Source organism: Malus sylvestris, chromosome 15 (assembly GCF_916048215.2).
Source record: "Malus sylvestris chromosome 15, drMalSylv7.2, whole genome shotgun sequence".
Lineage (NCBI taxonomy): Eukaryota > Viridiplantae > Streptophyta > Magnoliopsida > Rosales > Rosaceae > Malus > Malus sylvestris.
Window position 1 is genome coordinate 10,467,961 of NC_062274.1, and position 17,829 is coordinate 10,485,789.

The 17,829-nt window shown below is 40.5% G+C and overlaps 5 protein-coding genes across 8 annotated transcripts; 3 read left to right on the top strand and 2 right to left on the bottom strand.

Annotated features, from left to right (window-relative positions):
- The first annotated feature begins 38 nt into the window (after positions 1-38).
- LOC126603718 (poly(ADP-ribose) glycohydrolase 1-like) lies at positions 39-9,361 on the top strand. Of its 2 annotated transcripts, none has more exons than XM_050270659.1 (11): positions 39-365; positions 497-682; positions 822-925; positions 1,033-1,237; positions 1,377-1,487; positions 1,639-1,757; positions 1,910-2,053; positions 4,097-4,241; positions 8,511-8,696; positions 8,898-8,960; positions 9,051-9,361. In XM_050270659.1, exons 1-11 carry the CDS (start codon positions 117-119, stop codon positions 9,228-9,230), a joined length of 1,692 nt encoding a protein of 563 aa, XP_050126616.1. In that variant the 5' UTR covers positions 39-116; the 3' UTR covers positions 9,231-9,361. The 2 variants fall into 2 exon arrangements, with proteins under 2 accessions (XP_050126616.1, XP_050126615.1); XM_050270658.1 differs by having other exon boundaries at positions 40-365; positions 8,505-8,696.
- LOC126603720 (uncharacterized) lies at positions 4,251-8,353 on the top strand. Its single transcript, XM_050270664.1, has one exon. The coding sequence runs from the start codon at positions 5,239-5,241 to the stop codon at positions 5,767-5,769; it is 531 nt and encodes a 176-aa protein (XP_050126621.1). The 5' UTR covers positions 4,251-5,238; the 3' UTR covers positions 5,770-8,353.
- A 175-nt stretch (positions 9,362-9,536) lies between the features above and the next one.
- On the top strand, positions 9,537-11,706 carry LOC126603719 (thioredoxin-like fold domain-containing protein MRL7L, chloroplastic). 3 transcript variants are annotated; one of them, XM_050270661.1, is made up of 6 exons: positions 9,587-9,741; positions 9,855-9,960; positions 10,072-10,790; positions 10,937-11,018; positions 11,132-11,243; positions 11,332-11,706. In XM_050270661.1, exons 1-6 carry the CDS (start codon positions 9,728-9,730, stop codon positions 11,463-11,465), a joined length of 1,167 nt encoding a protein of 388 aa, XP_050126618.1. In that variant the 5' UTR covers positions 9,587-9,727; the 3' UTR covers positions 11,466-11,706. The 3 variants fall into 3 exon arrangements, with proteins under 3 accessions (XP_050126617.1, XP_050126618.1, XP_050126620.1); XM_050270663.1 differs by having other exon boundaries at positions 9,861-9,960; XM_050270660.1 differs by having other exon boundaries at positions 9,537-9,960.
- A 979-nt stretch (positions 11,707-12,685) lies between these two features.
- Positions 12,686-13,585, bottom strand: LOC126603721 (uncharacterized). Its single transcript, XM_050270665.1, has one exon. The coding sequence runs from the start codon at positions 13,451-13,453 to the stop codon at positions 12,956-12,958; it is 498 nt and encodes a 165-aa protein (XP_050126622.1). The 5' UTR covers positions 13,454-13,585; the 3' UTR covers positions 12,686-12,955.
- A 1,610-nt stretch (positions 13,586-15,195) lies between these two features.
- Positions 15,196-17,762, bottom strand: LOC126603425 (uncharacterized). Its single transcript, XM_050270268.1, has one exon. The coding sequence runs from the start codon at positions 17,414-17,416 to the stop codon at positions 15,425-15,427; it is 1,992 nt and encodes a 663-aa protein (XP_050126225.1). The 5' UTR covers positions 17,417-17,762; the 3' UTR covers positions 15,196-15,424.
- Positions 17,763-17,829: the final 67 nt, after the last annotated feature.

Genomic DNA, 17,829 nt, shown 5'->3' on the forward strand with positions numbered 1-17,829 from the left:
GAAATAATTAGCATTTCCCCGCAGAAAAACTCTGAAATATCACGTGGGCTCCCAAGAAAAAAAAAAAGGAGCCGCTTTCCCCGAACAGCAGTTCAACGGCGAGTGCGAGGGAGACAATGGAAGGGAGGGAAGACTTGAAGTCGATACTAGAGTATCTGCCGGTGGTGGTACGGTCTTGCAGTCTGTTCTGGCCGCCGCAAGTGGTGGATGCTCTAAAGGTGTTGGCGGGAGGTCCTGATCAGAGTGGGGTGCATTCTGGGGAGCTGCTATTCATAGCCATTTCGGACCTCCGGCACTCTCTTTTGCTCTCCTCTCACCCCTTCGCTCCTTCCGCCCCATACGGCTACGCCCTCTTCTTCAATGAGGTCTTGCATTTCTGCAATTCATTCAATTTTGTACACTTTGACTTTTAATTTCCTTTTTCTGTTCAAGTGTTTGATATCCATAGCATTAGCATATCATCTGAATTCTGAATGGAAGGGCGTGGGCTGTGCAGCTCATGTCCAGGGGGGAAGCGAGGAAATGGTTTGGAGAGGTTGTCCCGGCATTGGCGAATTTGCTTTTGCGCTTGCCCGCTCTGCTAGAATACCACTATCAAAACGCAGGTGACCTTATCCATGGAGTCAAAACTGGCCTTCGTCTACTGGATTCACAAGAAGCAGGAATCGTGTTGCTCAGCCAGGTATCTATATCATCATTGTTGCTTGCAGTTGGTGATCATTATTTTGGCTTCTTATCTGAAGAACCATAGGCGATCGCATCCCAAAACTTCCCTTGGTTGTGGTATTACTTTACTGATTAATGTCCGCGTTGCTTTTCAGGAACTAATTAGTGCTCTTCTCGGGTGCTCGTTATTTTGTTTGTTCCCCACCAATAAACGAGGTGCCAGACATCTCCCAACCATCAACTGCGATCATTTGTTTGCGTATGTCATCTTTGATTTCTTATGTGGCACTTGTTTCTTCTAGTTTTTACTTTTACTTCACGTATAGTTGTAGTTAAATATACCTACCACCTTGAATGTATTTTCAGGGCGTTATATGACAGTTATAGTGAACAACAGGAGAATAAGATAAGGTGCATTATACACTACTTTGAAAGGATAAGTTGCCATATGCCTGAGGGTTTTGTCTCATTTGAGCGGAAAGTTCTTCCTCTGAAACATGATCCTTTAAGCATTTCTTACCCCAAGGCTAGTTTTTGGAGCAAGTCAGACATTCCTCTCTGCTGCTTTGAGGTAAAAGATGAGCAGATGTATTAAATAATAAGCCTCTAGTTACACACAGATCGATTGATTTCCCCTTTTCGTTCTCCTAGTCCTACTACATCTTTGCAGTTGCAATACCTTGCTAAATAGTCTTTTCATATCGTTCTAGGTTAACAGCTCAGACTCAGGCTTGATAGAAGATCAGTCAAGTGGGGCTCTTGAAGTTGACTTTGCAAACAAAAATATAGGAGGTGGTGCTCTTCGCAAGGGCTGTGTACAGGTCTGGTTTTGTGACTCTTTATATGTTTCACCTAAGTGTGCGTGCCAGCACTTTTAAACTGTATTTTATGTGTTACCTTTTCTTGGATCACGCAGGTGATGATATAGTTGCAGAAGCACCTAATTTTATTTGTTATTATCATCTCACGTAGGAAGAGATCCGTTTCATGATCAATCCTGAATTAATTGCTAGCATGCTGTTCATGCCTTCCATGGAAGATAATGAGGCTATAGAAATTATTGGTGCAGAAAGGTTTTCCGATTATACAGGGTGAGCGTTGATAACATATTGTTTGCTTATTTGTTTGTTAGACAATAATCACATATATTTTGATTAGAGGAGTTAAACATTTGTTGTTAATACACTATGAATTTAATTTGGTTCTGCTTTCCAATTGTCATTATTTCTTTTAAGTGGTGTAGGTATGCTTCTTCTTTTCGTTTTGCTGGTGACTATGTGGACACAAGGGATGTAGACTCTCTCAGAAGACGTAAAACCAGAATTATTGCAATAGATGCATTATGCAGCCCAGGGATGAGACAATATAAACAAGACTTCCTCCTCCGGTATGTAGATTTTGGTTAAGCATTGACAGATTATATGAATCATATGGTATAGTCATGCTTCCAGAATAGAAACCCATCATCTACCTAGCCAATTTTACATTGCTTTATGGCACGATCCACCAACTCAGCCAAGCTAATAAATGCTGCATAAGAGAGTGGGAGGCCGGCCCTTGGGGACTTCGTACGATAATTTTTTTTGTGACTTAGGAAATGAAACTTCCATTCAACTATAGTCGAGAGTAGACCTGTCATTCGTGTCGTGTTTTCCGTGTTCGTGTCGTATTCGTGTCATACCCGATATCTTAACAGGTCGTGTCGTGTAACACCCATTAAAATAAACGGGTAAAATGACCCGACCTGAAATTGACCCGATAATATTAACAGGTAATATGATCCGACCCGTTACCCATTAAGGAAAATATATTTTAAAGCAATAAATAATCAAATGAAAAACATAATACTAAATAAGTATATACATACTATATTGTCACATTCAAAACATAAAAACGCAATTTTCTTTTAAGTATATTTTCACTTACCTAAAGTCTTTAATGGTTTTTTAATTAATGTAGAAGTGTAAAAAAATATAAAAAATATATATAAACGCTCATAATGACAAGTTTTACAACTTTCATAAAGAGCTTAACTTCGAAATTCACCACTATAATCATATAAATCATAGATCAAAATTTAACCGTTGATTATTGTTTACATTTACGCTTCAGTGTTCTTATCAAATTTTGTTTTTTTTTTTAAGATTTTCTTTTTTGAAAACTTGATCTATTAGAGGATGCAGGAAGATGAACGGTTTGAATCATTGATATTATATTCAGAGTTTTACGGTTAGTGAAAATATTGCTTGATGTTTATAAAGTTTCTACAAACTATATGACATCGACTCATATTTCAGTTAATCGTAAATATCGAAACGGGATATCAAAGATCTGAACCGTTCATCTTCTTACATCCGCCAGATGATCATGTTTTCAAAAAATAAAATTTTAAAAATAAAATTCAGTAAGAAGAATAAAGCGTAAATGGCAATCAACGGTTAAATATAAATTTAAGGTTTATGAATTATAGTGTTGGATTTTGAAGCTGACCCCTTCATGAAAGTTGTAAAGTTTGTCACTATGAGTGATTGTATATTTTTTTTTACATTTTTTACACTTCTATAATAATTATTATTAATTTTATTAATTTTGCCCTCAAATAAAAAACATTATTCATGAAGGTTTGGAGGATTTTAAAAATCTAAACGATAATGTAAGTGTAACCATTATCTACTCGTAGAGGAATAATGATGAATCACGAGTGTTTATATGTTCTTTCACATTTTTCATACTTGTATGTATGTTTTCTTAGTTCTTTTCTATACAAATACTATATTAGTTTATGTTAATTTTGGATAACAACATGTTAAGTAAAATTTATCCTAATAATGATAATAAGGAACTCTCATAATAAAAATAAATAATGACTAAAACTTTTCTTTTTTAAAACTTATATTGAATAATAATACAAAACTATATATTTAATATAGAATATATTGTATATATTAATATGGCTATTGTATTTTATAATAAATCTTTTAGTAATTAAACTTTAAAATTATCAAAATATTTTTTTTCTTAACGGGTCGAAACGGGGTACCCACGTGTTACCCGTGTGTATACCCGTTAAGAACCGGCTATTAACGGGTTCTTAACGGGTCACCCAATAATGACCCAATAAGTTATTGTGTTGATCTGAAACCTGTTATTTTCGTGTTGTGTCACAGTATTGTGTCAGAAACTGTCGAGTCTAGTCGAGAGGAAATAAGTATCAGCAATCTGGTCCCTGCAACTTTGAGGAAGGCTTCAAGCATGCCAATTTATTTTTGTTAAATTACTCTTCACAAGCATAAAGTAGGACCCCAAACCCTTGGTTTTCTTTCTTTGTTCAAATTCTAAATCCTTGCCTTCAATTTCTTGGTGATATTATGCTGGATTGTTGTCACACTTGAGTGTAGCTTTGATCTCTCCTACTTGTTGGCTTCAACAGGGAAACTAATAAGGCATTCTGTGGATTTTTTCAACAATCGAAAGATCAGCACAACAAGAGATTGTTTCGAGAGGATGGATGTTCTGGAGTTCAGCTTCATCCAGATGTTAAAGACTCCAGTGACATTTGTAGTGATAATCGTTTGGTATGAATTTTCTATCACTTTTATCTTGGTTTGTGTGTGTGTGTGGTTTTAGGTGATGTTCTACATTTGGAAAGGATATCTGCATTACTAATTTTAGCTGAGCTCTTAATGTAAAGTTTATATTTGGTTTAGCATTGTTTATACCATACTTAGGGTCTCCGTATTTAGATCTCGTACAAATACTCGGGGGACTTAAATGTAATTATGTAATAAAGGAAGGGGCAAATATGTAATAAGTAAGGAGCCCTTATTCTATAAAAGGACTCCTCACCCTCACAATTAGGAGAGATCAATTCCTAGGCCCTCTTACCCCCTCTCAAAGCCTCACTCTCATTACAAAGGCTCTCACATTCTCTCCCTCACCTCTCAAATAAATACAATAACAGTGTGGACGTAGTCCAAACCTTGGGGTGAACCATGATACATCTCGTGTTATTTACATTTCTTGCAGATTCACGGTCGGATTTACGTTGTTCCAAGACCTCCGGTTTTATGCATCAACATTTGGCGCTATCTATGGGAATCGATACGAAAAGTTGTGTCGGTTCTTTTTCATTTTTTCACCTCCGTCGTGGATCTGCAAAAAACCAACCAAACAATTCAACTCCCAATTCAACTTCTTAGCTTTTTTTAATTTCATAAAAGAAGTTTAGAATTGAGAAATGAGGTAAAAGCTTACAGGGTGGTTTCTTGGCCATCGCCTTGAGTCCCGGTGCTGACAAAGAACCCACCAGGCTTCCCAGCCAGGGTCTGCTCCTTCCACAACGACTTCGTGTTGAAGAACGAGTCCAAGGTCCTCTCGGGTCGGATCGATGACCTCCCTACTGTGCTGCAGCAGCGGATACAAGTTTTAAACCAGATCCTGCGTAAAGCGGGAGCCTTGTGCACTGGGTACGACCTTTAAACCAGAGGCTTTGTTTCCGGTCCATTTCCCCCAAAATGCTCACTCTTCTCATATTTTTGGTTCTCTTCACCGCTGGAAGTTGGAACGACGACGATGAACGCCACAGTTCTGCCTGACGTCATCCAAGTCGCAGATTACCGTAATGGGAGCGATTCCGACACCAACATCGATGACGACGATGCATCCGCTATCGAGTTCTACCAGCCAGTCTCCGCCGTCGACTCCGAAGACGACGAAGACCAGATCGGAAACGACGCTGTCCTGATCCACTCCCAACTGCACTCCAACGGCGTCACTGTCAATCAGGTCGACGGAGGAATCTCGTCTCTCCAGCTAAACAACGACGTCGGGCGCAATGATCGCTTGAACAAAAGCCGCGACAACGAAGCGGAAGCAAAAGAAGTGGAGGAGGAGGTCGCTTCCGACTCAGAGATAATTAGGGCTTTCAGAGAAGACGAGAATCGCATAAACGCGCCGCTTACGGCGAAGAACGCGACGAGGGTCAGGGAGGCCATGCGTGGAATTTCCTTCGCCGAAGCTCCTCCGCATTGGGCGGGTCTGATCCCTGAGAACAACTGGATGGACCGCCTTCGTGGGCTCAGGCAATCTTCGTCTTGGAGGTGAAAATGTTTAATCTTTGTACCTCGTTTTTTAGGATTGTTGTGGTGGTGACTCGGGGTAACAGGGGGATTGGGTCTGAGATTTCGAAGCAGCTTGCGGCACATGGAGTTACTGTTATACTCACATCCAGAGACCGCAGTGTGGGGCCTGAAGCAGCTAAGGTCTTCCAAGAAGGTGGCCTCAATGTATTTCGCCATCAGCTCGATGTGCTAGACACGGCGTCCATCACTGAGTTTTGTGACTGGTTGAAAGAAAACTACGGTGGGTTGGATATTCTGAAATGATGAGTCTGGATGGCTTTAGTCGACCACCCACATGGATGACTTTTGTCGACCACCCACATGCAAAAGCAAGGAAAAGAAAAGGGAGGCTTCCCTGCAAAGCACATGCCATCCCACTACAAAGTCCCAGCAACAACTAGGCCGAAAGCAGAAAGTGAAAAGAAAAAAAGAAAGAAAGGCTGCATGTGAGTATATCTGCAGATGAAAAGAAAAAGCATGCATTTATCCCTCAGACAGCTCAACCACTCCCACAAAAGCAAAAGCAAAGCAGAAAGCAAAAGAAGATAAAAAGAAGCAGACATAATTGCGGTGGTGATGGCATTATGGGCGTGACCCATTGAGCAGAGGGTCGGATTTATTTTTTAATGATGTAATTTATTTTTCTTATCTTTCGGAGACATCTGTATACACCCCATCAGAGGGTAATAATAATAAAAAAAATAAAAAAAAAAAAAACGGCAAAGCCCAAAATAATGGGCTGGAATGTTGTGTGGAGGGTGAAGGCCCATGTGCCCAAAAGAGTCAGGCCCTCTATTACCACCAACCAGATGATTAAAAGTACGCCCAGTACTCTAAAATTATTTAGCAGCCTGCCGCTATTATCACCAACCAGGTAATCAAAAGTACGTCCAGTACTTCAAATTATACATGAGCATTACTCATGTCAATCATACATAAACATTCATGAGCATTACTCATGTCAATCAAACATAAATATTCATGAGCATCACTCGTATCAAACATACATAAACATTCATGAGCATCACTCATGTCAACATTCATGAGCATCACTCATGTCAACATCTGTGAGCATCACTCATGTCAATCAGCTTCAAAAGCTTCATTTACAGAGCTCTAGCTTCAAAAGCTTCATTTACAGAGCTCTAGCTTCAAAAGCTTCATTTACAAAAGCTATAGCTTCAAAAGCTCCATCTACAGAGCTCTAGCTTCAAAAGCTTCATTTACAAAAGCTCTAGCTTCAAAAGCTTCATTTACAGAGCTCCAGTTTCAAAAGCTTCATTTACAAAAGCTCTAGCTTTAAAAGTTTCATTTACAGAGCTCCAGCTTCAAAGCTTCACTTGCAAAACTTCACCTACAAAGCTTCAGTGTAGGGTATATAAATACCGCCCCCGAACAACCGCCACTTCGGCCCACACATGGATTCAATTTGAAGTCTCCAGCCAACAGACTCTATTGACCAAAGACTTGGGGGACTACATTATGTACCATATATTGGGCCTCAACTGGGCCTCATGAAAAATACTTGGGGGACTCTAGCCCATCATTCATGTATTGAGAAACAAGCCCTTATTCTATAAAATGGACTCCTTCACCTCCATTAGAGAGCATCAACTCTAGCCCATATTTATGTATTGAGGAGCGAGCCCTTATTCTATAAAAGGGACTCCCTCACATTCATTAGAGAGCATCAACTCTAGCCTATTATTTATGTATTGAGGAGCGAGCCCTTTTTCTATAAAAGGGACTCCCTCAATTTCATTAGAGAGCACTCATTATTCATGTACGGAGGAGCGATCCCTTATTCTATAAAAGGGACACCCTCACCATCATTAGAGAGCATCACTGCCTATTGAGCAACCGCCTCGCCGCGAGCATCACTCCTAACCCATCACTTATGTATTGAGGAGCGAGCCCTTATTCTATAAAAGGGACTCCCTCACCATCATTAGAAAGCATCGCCGCCTACCGAGCAACTGCCTCGTCGCGAGGATCAACTCTAGCCCATCATTTATGTATTGAGGAGCGAGCCCTTATTCTATAAAAGGTACTCCCTCACCTTCAACGCCACAAGCTGAGCCAACCAAGACAACATAAGCCACAAGCCGAGCAGCCTCGCAACATGTGCTACTTCTAGTTGAACATCACTTCAGATTGAGCACCGCTTCATATCGAGCATCAGTTCAAGACAACATCTTGTTACTTCGGCCCACATATGGACTGAATTTCAAGTCTCCAGCCAAAAGACTCTCTTAACTGAAGACTTGGGGGACTACTATTTATACCATACTTAGGGCCTCCGTATTTAGATCTCGTACAAATACTCGGGGGACTTAAATGTAATTATGTAATAAAGGAAATGATAAATATGTAATAAGTGAGGAGCTCTTATTTTATAAAAGAACTCATCATCCTTACAATTAGGGGAGACCAATTCCTAAACCCTCTCACCCCCTCTCAAAGCCTCACTCTCATTACATAGACTCTCACATTCTATCCCTCACCTCTCAGATAAATACAATATCAGTGTGGACGTAGCCCAAACCTTGGGGTGAACCACGATACATCTTGTCTTATTTACATTTCTTGCAGATTCACGGTCGGATTTACGTTGTTCCAAGACCTCCGGTTTTGTGCATCAACAAACATCATCTGAACTTGCTGTTCTTGTACAAGAAATTTTGCTTGTTTGGCTTTTTACTTTTTACTTTTCTATAGTTGCAGGAAACTAGCGAAAATTCTGATGAGGTGTTTGGAGGACAATCTGTACACCAACAGATCAGAGATTCTGAGATGTCTCTGGATAATGAGGATGATGAAGTTGGGATTGCAACTGGGAATTGGGGATGTGGTGCTTTTGGAGGAGATCCTGAAGTGAAGGCCGTAGTTCAGTGGCTAGCTGCCTCTCAGGTAGTTTAATGTTATACCTTCAATGCAAATAAAGGGAGAATTTTGTGAAAAAGCCTGAATGGGATATATATATATATATATATATATATATATATATATATATATATATATATATATATCATGTGTGAAATCTTTAGCTGACTCAGACAATTTCACGAGAATTCTAAGTTTTAACAATGATCAAAATGGATATGATTTCAGGCAGAAAGACCATTCATTTTGTACTACACGCTTGGCTCGAAGGCATTGCGAAACATAGAGCAGGTACATTCCCTCCACCCAGCTCGTGCCAAGCTTTTATGCCTCTGTGTGTATAGCATGTTTATATTTCACTTTCTGCGCTTTGTGGAGTAGGTAACTCGATGGATACGTTCGCATGAATGGACAGTTGGAGATCTGTGGAATTTGTTGGTGGAGTACTCAACGCAGAGATTGAAGGGAGAGACGGATGATGGATTCTTTACTTGGCTCCTTCCATCTCTATTTGCCCCTCATCATGATACCGATATGTTGGATTTGCCTATTTCGCCTTAAATAAAACTTGATGCCTGCGTTGTTTGTGTTGTATCGTCCCATATGGTCGCGTTATTTTTGTAAAAGGATTTCATTTTTCTTTTGCTTTGTTTTTCGCTGCACATTCTATTTATGGCATGGCATGGCATGCAGACGGCTTTCAGGCTTCAGGTACCGCGAATATTTGCCGGACCTTATCTTATGCTGCTACAAGAGGAGCTTAAAATTGAAGCCCTGAACGAACACCAATTATCCAAATGAGATCCGAAGCTGAAAAGAAATGATAAAATTTGATATGGGTGTCGTTATCTACACGCCGTTTTACACTTTTTACACTCTTCTCAATTTTCGTCGATCAGATCGAATGGTTTGAAATTGATCAAAGAACAAAAATTAACATGGTATGTGGAGAAAGTTAAAAGAAGTGTGGATAGCATCAAGCAATTTGCCGCGCTCGCTCCCTCGATGAATGCAGGCATCATACGTAATATACGAAAGTTGGAAGACTGAAAGAGTGTATGTGGAGGCCCATGTAAGTTCCTCGTTGCTCTCGTGGGCTGGGCTTTTGATCTGTGGGCTTGGGCTTGGGGTTAAAAGGTCAAACAGTTACAAGTGGAAGCGTGCCTTATCTGATTCATTTGACAGTTGCAGTTGCAGCAGGCACTTTGCGTTCTGCTGGTTGGGGTTTTGGGCTGCTGCGGCTGATGCAGAGGGTTTTGGTTTCTCCTCGTCATCATCGTCCCAAGCTCAGGTCAGCTTTCTTATCCATTCTTTTCTCTTCTTTTTTTAATTTCATTTTTTCCTTGCAGACATGAAGGAATGAATTGGAATTGAATTTACACTATTCACTTTTGTCGAATAGATTTGCTATCTGCCATTTACCGACTGCTGTCAAGTGTTGAAAATGGCTCTGCAAACTACCACCGCACTTCCCTATCTCTTCTCCTCACCAAAACCCAACAACAAATTCTTCATGCTCCTTTCGTTGCCTCCTCATTCCCAGCAAACCCAAGCTAATCACAACAGAGTATGGATGAACACCGCTGCGAGTGTCCCAACACATGTCCATAGCTTCAACTTTACTAGATTGTATGCTTCTAAAACGTATAGCCAACAAGAGGGAGACTCTGATGATGATGATGATGATGATGAACCTTCTTCCGGTAACAAAGATGATCCCTATTTCATGGGTTCTCAAGAGAGACGTGAATGGAGAAACACAATTAGACGAGTTTTGGATACCAACCCCGCTGTTGAGGAGGAGTTAGACCCTAGTGAAAGGACAAAGAAGGTGCAACAACTTCTGGCCAATTATCCTCTTGTTGTAGAAGAGGAGGATCCTGAATGGCCTGAGGATGCGGATGGCCGCGGTTTCAAGTTGGATCAATTCTTTGACAAGATTACCATCAAGAATACGCCAAAGAAGGATGACGATGAGAATGATGACAGCGACAGTGAAGTAGTGTGGCAAGATGATAACTACATTCGTCCCATTAAAGATGTATCAACTGCAGAATGGGAAGAGACTGTTTTCAAGGACATCAGCCCTTTGATCATTCTTGTACACAATCGCTATAGAAGGTCTGGTTTTCCATCTCTCTTACGATTTCTTTCCTGCTATGTTATGTTACCTTGTCCCTTCTTGAAATTTATGATTTCAGCGCCTTGTTTCAGATATAGTTCGTTATGAGAAAATTGTTTTGATTAACACTTTCCCCTCTCTTCAGACCAAAAGAGAACGAAAAAATTCGGAATGAACTGGAGAAGGCTATACACATCATATGGAACTGCAGGCTACCTTCACCAAGAGTAAGTCTACACCCCTACTGCAATAGTCTACTTGTGCTTAGTACCCTCTCAACCCCCCCCCCCCTCTCTTTTACTGATCATTATGGCTAATATTTATTTTTCATGTTTAACAGTGTATTGCAGTTGATGCTGTTACTGAGCATGATTTGGTATCTGCTCTCCAAGTGTCTGCCTTCCCTGAGATCATCTTCACTAAAGCTGGGAAGATCTTATATCGTGAGAAAGGTAATTGTTATTTTAAAACATGGGCGTTTTGATTCTTGCCTCCGAATTGCAGCATGATTTCAGCTCCATTTTTATGTCGTCTGTTCAGAAATTCGAAGTGGAGATGAGTTGTCAAAGGTGATGGCTTTCTTTTACTATGGAGCAGCCAGACCACCTTGTTTGAATGGCATTGGAGATAGGCAGGAAGCAATTCCATATGTTCCCGTCAGCTCCCAACCATAATTTTGGTTGTTGGAAAGTTTTCCTCGTAACAGATATTCGGGCTAAAAGCCATTTAGTTTGGAACTCCTACAATATTAATACCAGGACAAGTAGGCACAGAGCAAGGCAATGCCAATACCTATTCACGCTTGTAGCCATAGCATCTCTTCCTTGTCGCTCTCTCTTTCTCTGTGTATATATATTGTTGGTAATTCCTAACAAGACATTATATTGTTATATATAACAACACTCTTTTCTTGTTCTTGATGTTATCAGATGCCTTTGTTTTTAATTTGATTGATGGAATTTAACTTGCAGTTCTGTATTGGCTTTTAAGTAGAATATAAGACTTAGCCGGTATTAGGCTTAGGCTGGCCTTCTTTCTGAGTCGAATTGTGGACACTGGACATGAAGAAGTTTCGATCGGCTTATTAGGCTTCATTAAATCAAGGTTAAGAGGGAGTGAAACTCATCCTAGACTACAGAATGGTCTGCACAGCTTCACTTGATAAATTCGGACATGCATTCTAAGTACTAAACCAAAATCACCACAGCGCTTCGCCCTCACCTCGCTGACTCGAAACAACCATTCCATGTTCCAACTTCCAACTTCCTACCAACCAGTAAAACTGACAGAGAGAGACAAGTTTGATTCTCAAGTATATGCCGTTTTAGCCAAGGGAATGATGCTTGGCATATTCCTTTTTATACATTATTCAATGTCAGAATACCCAGTGCAGGCTGAATCTGAAGCTCTAGGTTTTCTACCATCTATCTTTCTCCTTATCACTACTATACTAGTTGTTTTACTGCTTGTTTATATGGAGGCACTATTTTGCCAAACTTGTGCGCGACCGAGCGGCCTATCGAGTATTGGTGGTGGTAATTTGCAGCAGTGGATATGTTTGTTGCTGGTCACCTAGTTATTCCATGGTTCCATCCATCTGCTGGCTTCAATATATAATTTGTGTTTGTATATGTTGTATATATACATGCAGTATTGTATATTTGACCCATGGCGGACGTTCTGATTAGATGACCATCAACGAACACATTCATGATGCAAGCAATTTATATCTATCTCTCCTGTTCTGTCTCACCATCTCATCGATTACTGGCTTTACAGTTACAGCCATAAAACTAGCTAAGCTTTTCTCTAGCAGTGTTTGTTTAAGTTTTGAAAGTTCCTGTTCCTTTTTATAACTTCTATATACATACATATATATATATACACATACATATTATATGTAAATGCTTATGTTTCAATATATATTCGAACGAGGAACATGTATAACTTCAACTCCTTGTATATATACATTGCATATTCAACCGCTAGTAATTTTCCAGGAAAATTATATACGAGACGAAAGCAGAGAAGAGATAGATACAAGAAGAGAGCAGACAGCAGAGGTACCTCTTACAACATTCAATAAATCTGTGATTGAAATAATCAGCACTTTGAGCTCTGAGGTACAACATTGCTAATTAGCTTTAGCTAGCTACTGCTAGGCCTAGGCACCACCACTGATGCACGAGAATATTCGTCTATGACCCTGAAACTGGACAGGTTGCTTTTGAGGAGGAGAATTAATGGAATCATCAGCGTCCACCGATGACGAGAATCCTTGCATAGAGTTGGAAGCAGAACCGAGAGTAACAGATTTGTGTCGGCGGTGTTGAAACTGACGACCACCATGATTGGTAATGTTTGTGGTTGTGGACGACTGATCCCGCGGGGCAGATGTACCGTTGACATTATATATCGTTGGAAGATGATGATGTTGATCAGCTGAAGGTGCAGGTTGGGGGACAGAGACGTAACTGTTGCGATCGATGTAGAAGTCAGCGATGTTGTAATGACTAGTTTGACCTGATACCGGTGGTGGTGGTGGTGGTGGTGGTGCTGCTGCTGCTGCTGATGAAGCGGAGGAGGAGGAGAGGCAGATGTACTGGCGACGAGTTCTGTTCCCCTTCATTGCCTTGTAAACCAGTGGGATTAGACCCTCCATAATTATAATTACCTATTGGATCTCCTCCAGTCTAGTCTACTCTAATGAAGCTTATCGATCGATCCGTATACTCTCTTAGGCTGTTGTAGGCTCCAGGTAGCTCAAGAGAGAAGAATACTTTTTGCAATGTATATTATAAAGAAATGAAATCGCCCGTCGCCAGCTGGCCCTAATTAAATATAAAAAATAGATAGATGACTGTTTGGTTTGTTTTGTGATTCATTGGACCAAGTCCCACGCGCCAGTTTTTATATTTGACTTCATACTTGTAGAATAGGAACCAGGATCCTCTCCTGAGCAATTTCTTAGGGATCTCGTAATTTTGTCTGTTCATTTTATATCGTACGGTCAATTTTCGTTAGGTACTATTCATATTTGAATTTTAAAATTTAAATTTTAAATGATTTCTGACCGCACGATATATGATGAACGGACAAGATTGCGGAATTCCTAGGGAATTGCTCAGGAGAGGATCCTGGTTCGTAGAATAGAATGGGAGAAAACTTCTTTCTTTTTTTTTAATTTTTTAATTTTTAAGGAAACGATAGATGTTATATATTAGGAAATGTCGTTACAAAGTTCGCTCGGTTGGAGAGAAATCTGAACACAAATTTTGACCTTAGGGGGAGAGTCTAAGGTCCGGAGACTGGATCAGATCATTCCACACCAACCAAAACACAAAAAAACCTTCTCTATTCCATCATCTGATTTGTCATGCTAATCATGGCTCGTTTAGGATCTCACCCCACTCTCACGACACCCTGCTCCGCGTACCGCACCCAATACCATCTCCATCCCAAGGGCCAAGACCTTTTCATCCCATCACAATAATAAGTGGAAAGGGACATAATACAATACTACACAAAGGCTTTACATTTGTGTATTTGTAAATTCATTCTAATTAGTTAATGAACAAAAGATAGAGAGAAGAAAATGAACAACTCGTGAAATGTTCGTCGAACTGAATTTATTCATCATCACTAGAGTATGGAGTAATCGTTTTATCATCCTCCTTTATATTTTGGAAAACAAATTAGCTAGCTAGTTGTATGTGGTCTAATATCATAGTGGATAAGGTGTTGGGTTTTTACTTATGCGTCCTAGGTTTGAAACTTCCTCCTCCCTCTATCTTAATAGTTTCGAAATTTCCCCCTTAAGTTAATATTAATAATATTTTTAAAATAAAAATAATAAAAATAATAAGAATAATATAAAAATAAGCTAGCTAGTTTTAAACTTGCTAATTTTTTGCAGCTGCCTCTTGCCTCTTAATTATCTATAATCTAATCTAATATGCAGATTGCAGGAGAAGGAGGGTATGTATGAGATGTAATTGTAGTATTACTATACTCTCCAAGTATCTATTTACTTGTACAACACGCAAAACCAACTTTGAAATGTGATTAAATAAATATTAGTCTCTTAAGTATCTATTAGTTTACTTGGTCCAGTCCAGCATACATAGGTTTTTGTTTTTCTTCCACCCACCCGCCCATTGGCATTTGGCCCCGTTTGGAATTTCGCCGATTGCCTGCCCTGCCTCCCTGCCTTTATTTGTTTGTTTGGCAATGAAAGACATCACACCATGAGTCCATCCAAGACCAAGCAGGCAGTACAGTAGCAGTAGCGAGTAGCCACCTTTCTTATACTTTTACCATACCTTTTCAACTTTTACCATTCTTAAGCTTCCTTCCCTGTAACTTAGAAAAGAAAAACTCACAAATATGCCTGCATTCGCAGAATTTGAAACACCTCAATTAAATTGAATCGGAGAGAATTTATGTCATACATAACTCAAATTATAACAACTATGGATACAACAGTGCATGCAAGCGGTAATATTGTTTCTCCATTTCCCCCTGCAGGAAAAACGAAACAAAAACAACCACTTTGGACCGGTCAAGGATTGTCGCACTTGCTCTACTGCAACTAGTAACATACCAGAGAAGAGATCAGAGGAAGTAATCTGTGTTATGCATTGAACAGCTCATTCTTGTAGCACTGACTCCAATCTGAATCCCCTGAAGCAAGCAACCCCCCACCGCCATCAGTGCTTATCGACTCAGCAGTAGCACACACTCTTGATGACAACTTAGGATGAATGCCGCCTCCTTCATCATCCAAAACTTCTGCCGTCCACAACTTAAAAGTTACATTCTCATCTTCTTCCCCTACCTGGACATTGAGTTCAGGACTTTGACTTGCTTCTTCCTTTTTTAATGGATCTTTGCCGCACCCATTAATATCTTCCTCTTCATCGGATAAACATCTGCAGCAATCATCTTCATCCATATCGTAGATACGACTCATTAACCCTTCTCTCCATGATATCCTCATCTCCGATTGTGATATATTCTCTAGTGTAGAGTTGGAGAGCCAGGAAGCGCGATCATCCAAAACTTTATGCAATTGACTGATTGAACCGCAAGCGGTGGTTAGACATTCAAACTGGAAACTGGATTCAATCTGATCCTCAATCAGTGCATGACTGTTCGTCTCCGGGGACAAGCTTGCCATCTGAATAGCTTCAGCCACTGAACTCAGTTCAGAATCAAAGTAGTGTTTCCTATGATTTTCTATACTCGAGCCTGATAGAGGAGTACGGATAACATTGCCACTGTCCAGTGAAAACATAGAAAATGGAGAAGTCTCACCGTCATAGTCATAGTGGTGTTTTCTCTCCTCGTCCAAGGTTACAGCCTCACAACAAGGCGTGCAATGTGGAGAAGCCAAAACACCAACATGCTCATTTACGGGCTCCAGAACTTCATGAAAACTAGGAGAAATTGGAGTTCTCCTCCTGCTACAATTAGTAGTACTTCCCGTGTTAGTTTTTTCACATACATCTGAAGAAAATCCATGACGACCTGAGGTTGAAAATGGAGAATAAAGATTCACGGAACCTACAGAATTCTGTAAGCTATTATCGGAATGCTCCTTGTGATCCTCATCCCCTTCATCACACGGTGACAAAAGCCAATGCATTGAAGCTTCAGTAGGTAAAGGAACAACCCAAGCATCCAGATTGCCAACAACCCCTTTGCCAGTTCCATCAACATGACCATCACCTTCATCATCTGCGTCGTCGGCATCATCCTCAAAGCTGCCTAAAGCCTTCCCTTTACTGAAGCCCGAATCATTCTGTCCTACACTGAGAATTCCTTTAGCTCTGCACTTCCTCTTGTCAGTGATCCCTGAAAGGACATGACCAGCAGAATAACAAGCAAGCTTGCTCGTGGACACCACAGATGATCCGCATTGTATCTCTGGAGATACGGAGGCCTGAACTGGTGGGGTTCTACTATTAGATTTGTCAGAATTCTCGAGCACATCCTCATCCTTATCAGCCTTGGAGTCCAAACCCAACCCAGTCGGTATCTTACTCAAAGGAGTAAAATTTCCATCAATACCATCTGATTTGAGCTCAGTGGGCTGACCTGCATTGCCCACCACCCTTACAATTCTACCTTCCACCTCAGACCCAGATTCTAACTTACTCAGGGAATTTCCATTTGATTTTGAAACTGAACAAGTTTTCGACTTTGGTCCACTTCTAGAAGAATTATTCTTAGATTTACTTGCATTTCGTGAGGTGGGTTTCTCTGGGTTTTCCAAAGCATTGAATTTGGAACGGTTATCCTTGGATTTTGATGGTCTTGTAGGCCTTACAGCAGGAGCTGATTTAGGGGTTTTGGAGAGAGTTTTAGGTGTGTAAAGAGGGGTTTTTGAATTAGAGGAAGAAGAATGAGAGAGAAGGAACCTGAGGCAACCTCGCGGGGCTTCGACCGAGATTGAAGAAGAAGCGTCGCTGCCAGTGTTGCTAGTGCCAACGGTGACGGCATTGAGATCCCGTAGTGGATCTCGACGGCTCTGCTCCTTTTGCTTCTTCTTCTTGTTCGCCGTCGCCATTGGCGGGGCCGGAGTGGCTTTCTTGGCGAGCTTTGACGACAACGATCGGTTCATAGCCTGTGGTGTGGAGGCCGTCACTCAGCAGATCTGAACCAAACCAAATGATTTGAAAATCTGACGGAGGGAGGGACAAGGGAGGGAAGGTGAAGCAGTAAAGGGGAGAGATTTTTCAGAGACCGAGGAGGGAGGGTAAAACCACAAAGGGGAGTGTAAGTTTTCAGAGGATACTCTCTTCCTAATTTCAATCACAAAGTTTGGAAATCTAGACCGATAAAATTTGATTAAACGATTATAAATAAGTATCATTTTAAAAGTGATAATAATTTTAACTGTTAAATCAAATTTCAACAGTTAAAATCCTTGAATTTAACGGATTAGCAGGAAGGGAATCTCGCCGTAAGTTTGTAACGGTCTGATCCTAAAGGTACAGGTGTGAAAAAAATTTCAACCATTGACAATTAGTGTAC

Excerpts from the sequence above, each read along its gene's own strand:
- LOC126603718 (XM_050270658.1), top strand. The coding sequence starts at position 117 with ATGGAAGGGAGGGAAGACTTGAAGTCGATACTAGAGTATCTGCCGGTG. Across the intron at positions 926-1,032 it reads AACTGCGATCATTTGTTTGC|GGCGTTATATGACAGTTATA; the intron begins GTATGTCATCTT and ends ATGTATTTTCAG. Across the intron at positions 1,758-1,909 it reads AGGTTTTCCGATTATACAGG|GTATGCTTCTTCTTTTCGTT; the intron begins GTGAGCGTTGAT and ends TAAGTGGTGTAG.
- LOC126603720 (XM_050270664.1), top strand. The coding sequence starts at position 5,239 with ATGAACGCCACAGTTCTGCCTGACGTCATCCAAGTCGCAGATTACCGT.
- LOC126603719 (XM_050270660.1), top strand. The coding sequence starts at position 9,679 with ATGCAGGCATCATACGTAATATACGAAAGTTGGAAGACTGAAAGAGTG. Across the intron at positions 9,961-10,071 it reads CATCATCGTCCCAAGCTCAG|ATTTGCTATCTGCCATTTAC; the intron begins GTCAGCTTTCTT and ends TTTGTCGAATAG. Across the intron at positions 10,791-10,936 it reads GTACACAATCGCTATAGAAG|ACCAAAAGAGAACGAAAAAA; the intron begins GTCTGGTTTTCC and ends CCCTCTCTTCAG.
- LOC126603721 (XM_050270665.1), bottom strand. The coding sequence starts at position 13,453 with ATGGAGGGTCTAATCCCACTGGTTTACAAGGCAATGAAGGGGAACAGA.
- LOC126603425 (XM_050270268.1), bottom strand. The coding sequence starts at position 17,416 with ATGAACCGATCGTTGTCGTCAAAGCTCGCCAAGAAAGCCACTCCGGCC.